Source organism: Danio aesculapii, chromosome 2, assembly GCF_903798145.1.
Source record: "Danio aesculapii chromosome 2, fDanAes4.1, whole genome shotgun sequence".
NCBI classification, from domain to species: domain Eukaryota; kingdom Metazoa; phylum Chordata; class Actinopteri; order Cypriniformes; family Danionidae; genus Danio; species Danio aesculapii.
The window spans coordinates 42,653,173-42,668,808 of NC_079436.1; the positions used below are offsets into that span (position 1 = coordinate 42,653,173).

The 15,636-nt window shown below is 37.2% G+C and overlaps 1 protein-coding gene across 2 annotated transcripts in view; it reads right to left on the minus strand.

Moving 5' to 3' along the window:
- adcy8 (adenylate cyclase 8 (brain)) overlaps positions 1 to 15,636 on the minus strand; it is a 116,257-nt gene that overhangs the window by 63,659 nt on the left and 36,962 nt on the right. For both annotated transcript variants that reach the window (XM_056479906.1, XM_056479914.1), the window contains exons 5-6: positions 6,402 to 6,529; positions 3,163 to 3,321 (exon numbers count right to left, since the gene is read on the minus strand). In XM_056479906.1, coding sequence (XP_056335881.1) covers positions 3,163 to 3,321; positions 6,402 to 6,529 — 287 coding nt within the window. The remainder of the gene's footprint in view (positions 1 to 3,162; positions 3,322 to 6,401; positions 6,530 to 15,636) is intronic.

Here is a 15,636-nt window from a genome sequence, read left to right on the forward strand (position 1 = left end):
GTTTTGGTTGCATGAATTTAACATGCTTTTCGTCAATTTAAACCAATCTAGATGTAGTTAACTAAAATCAAACTGTTTTATAATATATTCATACTATATACAGTCACCTGGGGTATGAATAATTTCAGGTTTGACAGTATATATCAGGGGTGTTCAAACTCGGTCCTGGAGGGCTGGTGTCCAGGAGAGTTTAGCTCCAACCCTAATCAAACACACCTGAACAGCTAATCAAGCACTTACTAGATATACGAGAAACTTCCTGGCAGGTATGTTGAAGCAAGTTGGAGATAAACTCTCCAGGACACCGGCCCTCCAGGACCGAGCTTGGACACCCCTGCTATATATACTAGGTTTCTCAACCACGTTTTTTGGAGGTCCACCAACACTGCATGGTTTGGACGTCCTTTTGTCTGTCACACCCATTACATCTGATTCAGGTGTGTCTGGTTAAGGAGACATGGGCTACGTCTGAAATCGCATACTTTCACACTATATAGTATGCTAAAATCAGTATGCGAGCAAAGCAGTATGTCCGAATTCCTAAAATTTAAAACATAGTATGCAAGAAGTACCCGGAATTACTTCTGGCGAGATTCTGAAGTGCGCATCCAATGCACGCTACACTATCTTATTATGCCCCGGGAGAAAATTCATAAATCGAACTGAAGCGACGCAACTGACACGGGTAGATCATGTGATCATGACAAAAAGGCAGATGTAGTACATCCAAGTTCCATTCATACTTGTCACATTCTTACTATACAGAACATACTTTTCTAACGGTCGAGTAGTACACTTAAATTCAAATGCAGTATGTACTATGTAATTGGCAATTTGGATGCAGATAAGGATGTGTGCAGAGCTGGTGGTCCTCCAGAAACATGGTTGAGAAACACTGCTATACGCCAGCCCTTGATGCAAGTGGTTATTATTTCTAGTTCAGGAATGCTTTGGGGATAATTGAGAACCATTATTCCTGGTTCAATTGTGGTGCTTTGGTAGTTGAAAGACAAAGATCCAATTCTATGTTTAGATGTCTATTAAACAAAATTGCTTGGTGGGTATGCTCTGGCACTGAACCAGAACTCAAATTGCCTTGGTGGAAAAGGGTCATTTGTGTGCTGGTTCAGAGCCAGAGTTTACTTTTCAATTGATTCTTTGCCTTTCGACTCCCAAAACACCAGCACTGAGGCAGGACAAGTAGTTTATCAGCAGGCCCCAAAACATGGCTGCTCTTGAACTATGAACTGCATGTGTCAGAGGAATTGTTATCATGAGCAAAAACCCAAAAAGAAACTTTTGTCTGCCATTTTTGTGTTAGCAGCTAAACATAATACTAAAAAGGATGTTATTCTCGCTTGCAATCTTCATCTTTGCAATAAACAATGAACTGCTTGAATATGTTATTCTCGCATCTTCATCTAAACAAAGTCCCTTTAAGGCAAGTCATTTTGCTTGGTGGCTATCTTTGAAATGCCTCTTGGGCAGTAAGCTTGCCAAGCTTTTGATTAAATTTCATATTAGGAATCACCAATAGAATTAAACAACAAGTGTTTTTTTGTTTAATTTCGAAACGTTCGAATCACACAAAATCTGCTGAAACTCACGTCTGGTCCTAGTCCCTCCCCCGGAGAATCGCCAGACTCTAGTAATTGATGATTAGCTCCTGTACTAGAAGGTGGGGCTTCATTCGCCATGCTGTATTGACCATTACTCTTTTCCCCATTCAAAACTATACAAGTGACATATCTTGTGTATTCTATAGTCTTTGATCTATACAGAATACGGTGAGTTCCACAATCAAGTTGTATTCGCCAAATTTAAACGCTAATGTAAAAATAGATTCACAAAAGCCATGAAATGACATAGATATATACACTAGATATCACCTTCGGACTGCCTTATTTGTACAGTGCTCCAAGGACAAATGTCATTCAACCGCACTAGCCAAGACCAAAGCCAGTCTAAAGATGCTTGACTTTTGAGCTGTGTACGGGTGTAGTAATGAGCAAACAAAGAAAACGAAGCATAAAGGCAGAACATTTCACAGGTAAGATTTCGTTTTTTTTCTCGTGATTATGTATGTTCCGTATTTTTGTGCTAAAAAGTAACATTGTTAATGATAATACAGTCACTTACTGCATTGACCATAAGCCACAGTAGTACCAACTTGCACTAAATTCTAGGCTTATGCTAGTTTTGTTGAATAAAATCAGCAAGCAATGTAAATTAAATATGAGAACAAGATGCTGAGGTGCCAGAAACGTTTATTTGTGTTGGCTAAGTGAAGTAGCGGCTACTTTTTGAGATAAATTATAAGGGTGCCTGATAACATAACAGTGCCTGCACCTCAATGTGCATACTGTCCACCCTATTGAATATTACAAATGTTATACTCCATTTAGATTAGAAAGGTGGATGTGCACATTGAGATGCAGAGGTATCGATGGTTCACACGAATCGTTCATAACTAAAATTCATTCACAAACGAATCGCTCCCTCTGTTAGAATTAGAAGTGAAAGCAGGAGAGGTGGTGTGTTTCAGGACATGGATTAGATCAAATTTAACAGGGAGGGAGGATGATACATATCCATGCACACAAACATATGCTCTTTGTCATCAATGCCCTTGCGGTCACTTATCCATCGATGTAGAAACGTGATGGAAAAATGATCATTTGTGTAATTTAAAAAAATATATTTGCATGCTGACCGCCGGGAAAACTCCTGAGCATAGATATATGTATATATGTCTATATATCTTGGGCTTCGGATGGCCTGTCCTCCACTGCACCTTGGTCCCACGTCTTTCTCAAAGGAGCACTACCCTGTACCAAAATGGCAGCTCTATTGACGCATCCCTTTCAATAGACAACAATAGCGCAGGTGACATCTAATGTAAATATCTAAGATGAAATTCAATAGCAACACAATGTCCTCCATTGTTGATAGTATGTTTGCATTGATAGAAAAGACGAGACACATTCAGTGATGTAAGACCTGACTCTGTGGCAGCTCTCCAGGCTATAAAAAAGCAAACCGCTATTTAGAAGACTCGTCTGTAGTACCAACTCCATCCCAGCAATGGCACTGGCTCTTAATAGCACCTGGTTCATGCTGGTGGAAAATGTATAAATGAGAGCTTGCGTCTGTGTGTCTTACCCAGGTATTCCACCTGACTCCAGTTTGTTGGCTATGTCCACATCCCAAGACCAGACGTCAAACTGCCATTTCCGCAAACCAAGAACTCCGCACAGAACCGAGCCAGAGTGGATGCCAATGCGCATGTCTATGTCGTGTTTTGTCCGAGAGCGCACATATCTAGACAAACAGAAAAAGGGTTTGAACGTATGGTAAGCTGCAGTTTTCCAATAGTGTCACTAAACAACTATATAGTAGCCTTACAATGGAACATCAACACTGGGTTTATAGGGGAGTTTAAATACACATCATACTATTACCCAAGACCAGAGTAACAAGCAGAAGTAAGTGGCTGTTTATAAAAAAGTGGAATCGAGGTCATACTGTCACTGCTGTGTGTGTGTGTGTGTGTGTGTGTGTGTGTGTGTGCGTGCGTGTGTGTGTGTGTGTGTGTGTGTGTGTGCGTTGAGCGGTAGTGTGAGTGCTGTGATTTCTGACTGTGCAGCACACACACACACACACACACACACACACCTGCTCAACAAGAGCCTCTCATCTGCTATCTAGCCTCTATTAAGGGTCAACAGGACTCGTCCACAGGCCTTTCTCTCTCTCTCTCTGTCAATCACTATCTGTGAATATGGGCATTCCATAGACTTAAAATAAAAAAATAAAGCTGTTATACTTATTATTGACAAACCGACAGCATGATGCTGCCACTACCATGCTTCACTGTTGGGATAGTATTAGCCTGGTGATGAGCGGTGCCTGGTTTTCTCCAAACCTTATGCCTCGCATTAACTCCAAAGAGTTCAACTTTAGTCTCATCAGACCAGAAAGTTTTGTTTCTTATGGTCTGAGAGTCCTTCAGATGGCTTTTGGCAAATTTCAGGTGGGGAGTGGCTTCCGTTTGGCCACTCTACCATACAGGCCTGATTGGTTGTCCTTCTGTAAGGTTCTCCTCTCTCCACAGAAGAACGCTGGAGCTCAGACAGAGTGACCATCGGGTTATTGATCACCTCCCTGACTAAGGCCCTTCTCCCCCCATCACTCAGCTTAGATGGCCGGCCAGCTCTAGGAAGAGTCCTGGTGGTTCACATCTTCCATTTACGGATGATGGAGGCCACTGTGCTCACTGGAATTTTCAGAGCATCAGAAATTTTTCTGTAACCTTCCCCAGCCTTGTGCCTTAATACAATTGGTTTGTGCTTTGACATGCACTGTCAACCCAAGGACCTTAAATACACAGGTGTATGCCTTTTCAAATCATGTCCAATCAACTGAATTTACCAAAGGTAAACTCCAATTAAGCTGCTGAAACCTCTCAAGAATGATCAGTGGAAACAGAATGTACCTGAGCTTGATTTAGAGCTTTACAGCAAAGGCTGTGAATACTCATGTACATGTGACTTTTCAGGTTTCTTATTTTTAATACATTTTCAACAATTTAAAAAAATCTTTTTTTCACATTGTCTTTATGGGGTATTGAGGGTAGAATTTTAAGGAAATAAATGAATTTAATCCATTTTGGAATAAGGCTGTAACATAAAAAAATGTGGAAAAGGTGAAGTGCTATGAATACTTTCCGGATGCACTGTATCTGTCAATGAGGACCGCTACAGTATGATGAATGTCATCTTGAGTGTAAATCAATAAATTATGACTTATAATAATAGAAAAAATAGTAGTTTGAGGTCAGAAGATTTATGTGGATCACTTATTTGTTTTTTTTTATTATTTGTTAATCTGAGGCTTAAAGTGATAGTTCACTCAAAAATGAAACTATCCTCACCATTTGTTAACGCTAACACATTACTAAATTTTTATAAACGTTTATGAACTTGCTTCTTTCATTTGAACACAAAACAAGATATTTTGAAGAAGGTTAGGGGGGAAACCCCACTGACATACATTGTAAAAACCAAAAATACCATGAAAGTCTTTTCCCCAACATTCTTCAATATTTCTTCCTTTGTGTTCAACAGAAGAAAGAAACTCACACAGGTTGATGAGTAAATAAAAGAAGAATTTAAACTTCTGAGTGAACAATCCCTTATATAAATGAGCAACACTAACAACCTGAAAGAAATTCTTATATTTCATGTAAAGAAAAAGAAAATCTATGGAAGACCATAAACATGTTTGCTGTCCTCATAATTGTCGCCTTCAGCTTGCTCGTAGTTGGGAAAGACACTTAACATTCATTAATATCATTGATTTGATGGCACTGAACTTGCTGAACAGCACTTGAACTTGTTTGATAATGAATGAACTAAACTGAATCAAAAATGAACTGACAGGAGCTGAATATTGACACTTGTCTTGCTATGTGATTTAACCTTATTTCTGATTCTGTTACTTTCATATTCTAATATCGTAAAGCTGTTTTGAAAATCTCAGTGAAAGTGATTTTTAAAAATAAAGGTGACTTGACTTAGTTTAGTAAATTATTTCCATTTTTGGCCTTCTAGTCTAGACTATATAATCCATAATAATTTTATAAATATAAACCTCATCAATAGGCCCACACAGAATCTGTACCCACAAAATTATGCATATATTTTAGCCCATAATTGAGTCGATTTATTTTCTTATGTAGATGTGTGTAAATATATGTTTATTCAGTTTTTATATCAATTTTTATTAATATTATTGAATAATAAGTAACTGTTCATATAATTTCTGTACAATACAGTTCATAAAGTAATATGTTCTGCCTTTTAGTGGATATATTATGTGAGAGACTTACTTTGTTTTCACTGTAAACAATGTTGGATTCCACAAAATTGCTTTATGTTGTCCCAACACAAATTGATTAAGTTGACATAATCGTTTTTACAAATTTAAGTGGATTGAATTACGTTGTCCTTCAAAAAACCTCAAGAATTGTGTTGATTCAGCTAATTTTAAATAAGTAGCTTGAACAAGGAAACTATTTTTTGTGTACTACCCAAGTGGTTCTAATTGGGTTTATATTGTAAACCTTAAACAAGAGTTAAAATGTATTATATTTAAGTTAAATGTTAGGTTTTTAGTTACTAGAGTCTTAAAATCATTCCGCGTAAATCCAGATTTGTTTTTTTACTAATTTCTTCGGAGAAACAGCAAAATATGTCGTCAAATTCTGTCTGGCCCTGCTCCTTTGTGACTTTCTAAACAAATCTAACTTTATTCCAGTGAGTTTGGATATGTAAAAATGCATCTGTGAATTCAAGTAAGAGATATCTTGCAGTTTAAAGCATGATTTGTTTCCCTATTACCTGATGGTTTTGATCATGCTGAGGCCCATCTCGACGCAGCAGTGAGCATGATCCGGCCGAGGCTCAGGAAGGCCAGAAACACAATAATAACAATCCCCCAGTATCTTGATCCTCAGACAATGATGCTCCTGAGGGGGAAAGGAGAAAGACGTCAAACCATTTACAGAATGACTAAATCAATCCCAATAAAACTCATTTTATTTATTCATAAAGTCAGGTCCACTTAAAGAGGTGGTTCATCTAAAATTGTCATCATTTACTCACCTTTGACTTTTTTTATTCTGTTGAACAAAAATTATATTTTTCAGAACACTGGAAACCTGTAACCATTGACACTCATAGTATGTGTTTTTCCTACAATGGAAGCCAATGGTAACATGTTTCCAACATTCTTCAAAATATCTCATGTTCAACAGAATTAAAAAACTCAAGCTGGTTTCCAGAAGTGAAGGGTGAGTAGGGGAGAGCATGGATGAAAATATTATTTTTCATAAAAAAAGTTTATTATATAAGGCATTTTTATAAACAGAAATAAGTTTTGTTTGCTCCCAAGTGTGGTGCATCAATATCAGGTGGTATTTTGGACAAATGTCCAACAACTTCAAAGTAGTTTCACTTTAAGCACAAATATCAGTAGAGACAAAAGTATATCCTAGACAAATAATAAATCAGGATTTCTGCAGGTTTCATAAAGTCAAATTTAAGACTTTTTAAGACCCTTTTAAGAACATTATAAATTTAATTTTAGACTTATACAGAGCTAAACACTCAGGATTTCTTTTGCAATAGAATTTGTTTTTGCTTGCGACAAAAAAAAATCTAAATGTAGTTATTTCTTTGCCACCCTTTTTAACGTGTCATTTTTCAACATTTTTTAAACCGAATGCAAATCTTAACTCCCCTTTACTTCTGGAAATAGTTTTTTGTATAAATGGAAGATCATTTAAAGGCGTATATTGCCCTGTTATTGTCATGAGGAATTATGTAATTGTTTATAGTTTTCTTTTCCTGATTAGGGAATTTTATTCTGAAAAAAAAGTCTAACAGCTGTTGTGATTGTATCTCTTTGCAATAAAAAAAGAGTTTTATTTAGATGGATTGTTGATAATTGGATGTGTGTAGCTTTAGTTGGACAAAGGAAAATTAAAACCATTTTAAAATGATTTAAGACCTACGACAATATTTATGACCTTTTTTAAGGCCTAAAATTTAGTTTTTGAAATTTAAGACATTTAAAGACTTAAGACCGGACACCCTGTAAATAAACCATAAATGCTAGATTTACTGGTTTTATTTTTCTTTATATTAAATATATGTGTCTATGTCCTTGTTAATATGCAACTGCAAACATATTTGGTCCTTTATTGTTGCAAATTTTTTTTATTGTTTTTATTTTCTCTTAAATTTCAATTCCATCAAATGTTTCAAACATTAACTTTCAGTACAAAATGCAATTACGTAGAATTTACTTATTATTGGTGATATGCATTAACTTGATAAAACATCTGAAAGGAAACACTGCAAACTCATATGTGGATATGAAAAATATGGCTATTAGCAGTGGTATAAAAATAACAGTGCTTCTGTCGGCGCAAGTGGTGTAGTGGTTAGTACGTCGACAGTAGGATTCCGCCTCGCGGTCCTATGCCTATCCTTCCCCTCTCTCTGCTCCCCATGCTTTCCAGTCAATTCTCTCTACTTTCCGATATCCAAATAAAGGTGAAAACCCTGAAAACATAATTATAATAAAATAATAATAAAAAAAAAATAACAGTGCTTCTATCATCCTGACAGCAATTCTTGCCATTTATCGCTGAATTACTTTGAAACGGAAAACCTGAGACAAGGCAAACTTAAGGACGTGTTATATATGCAAATAACCTGCAGATTGATAATTACTGTGACACATGAAAAGGGAAAGACAACTTGTAATACCACTGTAAAAGGAATCTGTAAAATCGATGGTAAAAAATCAGCAGCTGTGGTTTACAGAAGTTTCCTGTCAAAATACAGTATGTAATATAATAATATATTTTAAAATATTACGGTAAATTACCATAATTCATTAATTTATTGTCATACCCCAATGTTTTGAAGTACTAACATCTACACACTGTAGTTTTGTCACACAGACAAAAACACAACCATGAGGAGGAAATGAGAAAGTCATAGTGAGCCAAAACTCATCAGTAACAACTTTTTCCACAGAGAAGCATACGTTTATATATATATATATATATATATATATATATATATATATATATATATATATATATATATATATATATATATATATAAAAGTACCACTACATTTACTTTCTGCACTTAATCTGGACCTAACCATGAAATCACGTGATATTTGGCAGCTGAATGTGCTGTTTTAGCTTAGAAAGCAAATGTTGCCAGAGCTTTGAGAAAATCAAATCAAAGTCAAATCAAAGTTTATTTCTAGAGCACACTTAATTACAACCTTTATTCGACCAAGATGCTGTATACAATAGCAGTAGCAGGTAAAAAACAGAAATACATTACAATAGAAACAACAAAAACAATAGTAACAACAGTAAAAGTTTCCAAGAAAGAAGCAATTTAGTATAGCCTGTAACAGCCATTATGGAATATTAAATGCACTCAAAAAAAGATGAGTCTTTAACATCGATTTAAAAATAGATAGAGTGGGTGCTATTCAGATTTTTAATTGCAACTTATTCCATAGTTTTGGACCCACAACAGCAAAGGCTCTATTGCTCTTGCATTTGAGACGAGTTTATTTATTTGCAATAGGTATTTGCAATAGATGGCAGTCAGAATTTGATCCAAGCGATCGGGTTTGGGGCTTAGTAGTGATCAGATCAGAAATATACTGTGGCGCTAGGTTATGCAAGGTTTTATAAACAAAGAGTACAATTTTATAGTCTATTTGAAAATGAACCGGCAACCAATGTAGTGATCGCAATATTGGTGTGATATGGTCATATTTGTGGCTACTTGTGAGCAAACGGGCAGCCACATTTTGGACCATTTGAAGCCTAGAAATAGAAAATGAAGGTAGACCAATATAGAAAGAATTACAATAATCTACTCGTGGAAATAAAAGCATGAATAGTCATTTCAAAGCCCTTCCTGCCTAGGAAGGGTTTTACTTTGGCTAGTCGCCGTAGATTGTCTAGTAGAAACCCAAGGTTTTAAACTTCCGAGGTGAGGTAACAGTTTAATAAACCGAGATCGGTAGGTGGTTTGCTAGAATGCTGTGGAGGACCAAAAAGAATAACTCAGGTTTTATCCTCCTTCAAAAGCATAAAGTTATTGGTGAGCCAGACTTTGATTTCGCGAAATCAATCTTCTAATCTATTGAGGGTTAAGATATCATTTTTTTGGGATAGGTATATAAAGCTGTGTATCATCTGCATAGCAGTGATACATAATTTCAAACTTTCTCATTATAGTTGGGGTGCAAGAATCGATCACTGTGGAACACCGCAAGTCAGCTCTGCATCACTTTGCTACTTTCAACTCGCGTCACTTCCATTCTTGCTCTCCCCTAAAAGATGGCAGAATTTGAATGTTTGAGTGATCTATCCCTTTAAATTAGCAACTTGCAGCACGTGCACATGTAAGTGCCAAATTGGGGTTTGAGCATTTATAACTGCAATCAGCCTGTAATTTCCATTCAAGTGCTATCTGTGTTAGTTATCTCTCAGGCTGCCAGGTTTTTGTGTAGAGCTCAGAGAGGGTGGTAATTATAAAGCTGCCACTCACTCAGTTGGCCTCTCTGAGATCCATTACTCATGCCTACTGCCGTATTAATGCCTTTTCACAGCTCAGTGAATGGCTGTATGGAAACAAAAAGTTGTTACGCCCGTAACAGGCATTTGTCAGTCACTAAAAACGCCACCTACAGCTTGGATTAGCTGCGGACTGACTCGTGATAACATGTTTGAAGCACTAGTGCTAATCTGTAGGCTAAATGCTGCAGGCTAAGTGAATTCCATTTATTTAATCAATACCAAACTTTGGGCCAATTTAATGAAAACAAACATAGAGACTAGCATAAAATGAATTGTAATAACACACTCAAACATACTTCAAATGAGAATGTAATAGCGTGATGCTAATAAACAACACATTAAATGAAATCCTACAAAATAACAGCTTTTATTTTTGTCACACTCTAAAGTTTTAGATCAGCAAACTATATTATTCACATATTAAAGATAAAACTAGATAAGACCTCATGCAGTTTAGAAATTAAGGTTTTTTAATTATTGAGGAAAAACTAAATCTAAAACTACTTGGCCCTGTGTGAAAAATATTTGCCCTTAAACCTAATAACTGGGCCACCCTTAGAAGCAAGAAGTGCAATCAAGAATTTTTGATAACTTGCAATGAGTCTACTACAGAGCTGTAAAGAAACTTTGGCGCACTCATCTTTGCAGAATTGCTGTAATTCAGCCATTTTGGAGGGTTTTTTCAGCATGAACCACCTTTTTAAGGTCATGCCACGGCATCTCAATTTGATTCAGGTCAGGACTTTAACTAGGCCACTCCAAAGTCTTCATTATGTTTTTGCTTTAGTGATTAAGAAGTGGACCTGCTGGTGTGCTTTGGATCATTGTCCTGCTGCAGAACCCAAGTTTGGTTCAGCTTGAAGTCACTAACAGATGGCCAGACATTTTCCTTCAGGATATTTTAGTACACAGCAGAATTCATAGTTCCATTAATCACAGAGTCTTCCAGGCCCCGAAGCAGCAAAACAGCCCCATACCATAAACTACCACCACATTTTACTGTTACCAAAACTGATTTACAAAATTCCAATTCCCTGTGTTGGCGGGAAATGCTTCGACAGTCAATCAGATGGAGCACTTACCAAAGTCGCACAACCATGTTTTTACAGATTTTGGAACTCTTTTGGAAAATGTAAGGCTCTTAGGTGCACCTTATATTGCAGAAAATTTGGTATGTTTTAACAGGGAACATTTTCCACACAGGGCTATGTAATTTTGGATCTTGTTTTCCCTTAAAAACAAAAACCTCAATTTGAAAACGGCACAATGTTTACTTGTGTTATCTTCGAATATTATTTAGATTTGTTTGATGATCTGAAATATTGAAACATGCATATATACATTGCATCCGGAAAGTATTCATAGCACTTCACTTTTTCCACAATTTTTTTTTTATTAATACTTATGTACATGTGATTTTTCAGGTTTTTTATTTTTAATAGATTTGCAACATTTTCAACAAATCTTTATTCTCATTGTAATTATGGGGTATTGTGTGTAGAATTATGAGGAAACAAATGAATTTAATCCATTTTGGAATCAGGCTGTAACTTAAAAAAATGTGGAAAAACAAAGTGAAGCGCTATGACTACTGTCCGGATGCACTGTATATGACCACCAACTCCAAAAATTAAATCATTAGCATAGACTATAAAATATAAATATATATTAGGTAAAGTAACATAAAAACAAATAAAACATACTGATCATTTTTATAGTGTGCTCTTAAACTGAAGTATCCGCAGTTCCGTTTCCGCTAGACACTTCAAGGTTATGGATTTGTTTCCTATGTAAAAGACAAACTGATAACATAATATGCTACTCCAATGTATTTCTGTAAATAAACAGCTATTACCAGGGTATACCTCTAAAAACATGTTTTCCACAGCACACATCTTAAAAAAAACAAGCCATATTCTACTGGGGATTACCAAGACGCTCACACACTTAGATCGCACTTCAAGTAATGAGAGGGTTAATGCGCATTTCCCATCAGGCAGTGTGAGAAGAAAAACAGAGAACCAAAGAGAAACAGACAGCAAGAGAGCGAGACAGATTTGTTAAAGATAATGCAGCTCAGCCTGTAAGACATCCAGATCCCGATCTCCAGAGTTCAAAGTTGTCGGGATGTGGCACGACGCAAGCAATCAAAATCATCTGCAACATTTACAACATGGCAGCTCAAGCGCAGTTAACCAGTACAGCACAAACCACGCACATGTGCCATCTCTGAGTAAACATTGCCATCGGGAGAGAAAATGAATACCACTCATCACAATAAACACTGCTGCAGAATGAAACGCAATGCCAGGCCTGCCTGAATAAGTGCGACTGTGAATTCACACAAACACAAGGACACAAGGATATTTAAATATGACATACTGATACAAGCGCGCATATGCCACATTTGAATATCTGCATTATGCATCAGTGAGCCACTTTATGGTTGGTTAATCTCCAATGATCATTGCACTGAATCATGAATAACATTATTGGAGAGTTGCTGCGTGAAGATGGAGTTTAATAATCTTCATAATGCATTTATTTCCTCCCGCGGTCTGAACAAAAAACACATTTGTCCGAAATATAAAATCCATCTGATCTTGTGTGTGCGTGTTGTTCTTTCTTCCAAGGGCAGCTATCAAGATTTGTGCTAGCAGTTGACGGTTGTATCTCTCCGCAGACGCACACGCTCATACATCAGTGTCATTAACGGTGAGGACACGGTCACTGTGCTTTTATTTATGTGACTTCTGCAACAGGCGTTTAGCACATCATTGCACTGCAGGACATGAAGGAGGGTGAGTCGGCACACATTGCACCCTTCTCTCTGCTCAAACTGAACTCAGATTATCTGGTGCCACTATAAACGCCGAGACAAGATACGCTGGCAGTGCCCTTGGCAGTCAAACACAACACTTCTCTTTGTTTTGCACATGCTGCATCTGATTTGAGCGAGCCAAGCAGCAGTGCAACTGTGGCCAACAGCGCTGACTTATGTGAGTAAAGCACCAATATAAGTGAGGTTTATTAATAAACTAATTTCGAGAGGATCACGTGCTTATGATTTATCACAGCCGGTCTCGTATTAAGCTAATCAGTATCGTCCAATCATATGAGCCATAAGCTACTATAAATAACCACAGTTTTCAGTCCACCTTATCTTCGTTTGGAAGAAACCCCCCTTCCTCCCCATTCTCCTCCTTAACCTTAGATCGGGCGGCACGGAGGCCCAGTGGTTAGCACTGTTAGCCCCACAGCAAGAACACTGCCAACCCTGGTCCTGCCAGGTCGGTAGGTGTTTCTGTGAGGAGTTTGTATGTTCTCCCCGTGTCCGCGTGGGTTTTCCCCGGGTTCTCCGGTTTCCTCCCATCCAAAAAATATACATCATGCATAACAATGAAACATTTGTCTAGCCCCTTCTTTTTTCCTCACGTGTTCCCTTAGCTACTGCAGACGGGGAGTTCTGAGATCCACCGAGCTCAGGCTCCCCTCTCGCTCTGCAAACGGGAGGAAGCCCCGGGCTCGAGGATCCCTTGAGCTCGGGGCTCTCTCCCGGGACAGCATGCCAAACAAGCTATTGATGAATCATCAGCTAAGTGTGAACTCTTGAAACCAAGTTTAAATTTTTCATTGATTTAAAGTGGTAGACAATGCAAAAAACTTTTTCATAATTGACCAAATACAGTACTGTAGTACAGCTTAAAAACACTAGAGTAGTTACTATAAATTAAAGTCAAAGACTAAAGAATACACAAGACGTGGCACTCGCATAGTTTTGAATGGGGAAAAGTGTAACGTAAATATGGCGAATGAAGCCACGTCTACTAGTACGGGAGCCAATCATCAATCCCTATAGACAAACATTTCTCCGGGGGAAAAGCTCGGATCAGATGTGTATTTTTACGACAGTGAAATACTTGCTTTACAGACATAAGAAATATATCCAAATAGCTTGAAATCTGTGCTTTTAAATGAACCAATAACACTTGAAAACAAAAGTTTTGGGGTTTTTTAATCTCTCTGAAATGAGCACGAGGTACAGTCCGTCCTGCCAAACGCACATCATGACCTCAACTACTCAAATGCCACAAACTTGTAAACAAAGAGTCACTTTAATTTCTGGAGGAGATTCACTATTAAGACCAAGTTGTGGATTACTACAGAAGACCATCGTGATCTGACAAAGCACTATGCAGAGGATAATAATGTGTAGAATTTACAGGTTAGAGGTTAGAGGTTAGTGTCATGATCTCGTTCCTTTCAATTAACTTGGGCAACCTGAAAATATGCAGATTTTGTTTGATTCGGATGTTTAGAAATGAAACTTATGAGTTGGTTGTTGTTTCATTTTGGTTTCATTGGTGATTCTAAATATGTAATGTAATCATAAGCTTGGCTAACAGTTTTGGAGAATTTGATGCTTCCGCATTCAGACAGAATACCCGAGAATAAGGCCCGAGAGGCATTTCAAAGATGGCTGCCGAGTGAAATGACTTGCCTTAAAGTGACTTTGGTAAAGTACCTGAATTAATCTGCTGTGGTAATTCTGTAACTGGTATGGTAACACGACATAGTAAAATGTGACAAAATTTGATTTTGCAAGAAAATTTTGATTTTTGTTGTATGGGTCAAAACTATAGATTTTTTTTTTCCATTTATACAAAAAAAATTTTGAATATTAAGTAAAGATCCATGTTTCATAAAGATATTTGGTCAATTTACTGCCATAAATATACTAAATTCAATTTGACAACTATAAAAGTGACTTTCTTATAATTTAGATTTTTTGAACCCTTCATTTTCATAAATTTTCGGCTTAGACGCTTTTTTATCAGGGGTTGCCAGCGCCAACTATTCCAGCATATGTTTTACCAGCAGATGCCCTTCCAACTGCAACCCAGTACTGGGTAACACCTATACACATTCACACATACACTACGGGCAATTTTGTTTACCCAATTCACCTATAGTGCATGCCTTTGAGAGTGGGGGAAACCGAAGCACCCGGAGGAAACCCACGTCAACATGGGAAAAACATGCAAACTTGACACAGAAATGCCAACTGACCCAGCCAGGACTCAAACCAGCGGCTTTCTTGCTGTGAGGCAACCGTGCTAACCTGCCTACCCTCAGATTCCATATTTTCAATAGTTGTATCTCGGCCAATCATTTTCCTGATAAATCACACATTAAATGAAAGCTTATTTATTAAGCATTTGGGTAATGTACACATTTCAATTTCCCCCCCCCAAAAAAGACACTTATGACTGGTTTTGTTGTCCTGGGTCACAAAAAAATACCCAAAACTGTAGCTTTCTACAGCTATTGAGTATATTATCCTACAATACACTATAGTCTACCTTAGTAAAACTAGCAAAGTAGTACAAAGCATGCATGTAGTACAAGCTTTGTTTTTCTTAATGGTTTTATGTTCTATCCACTTA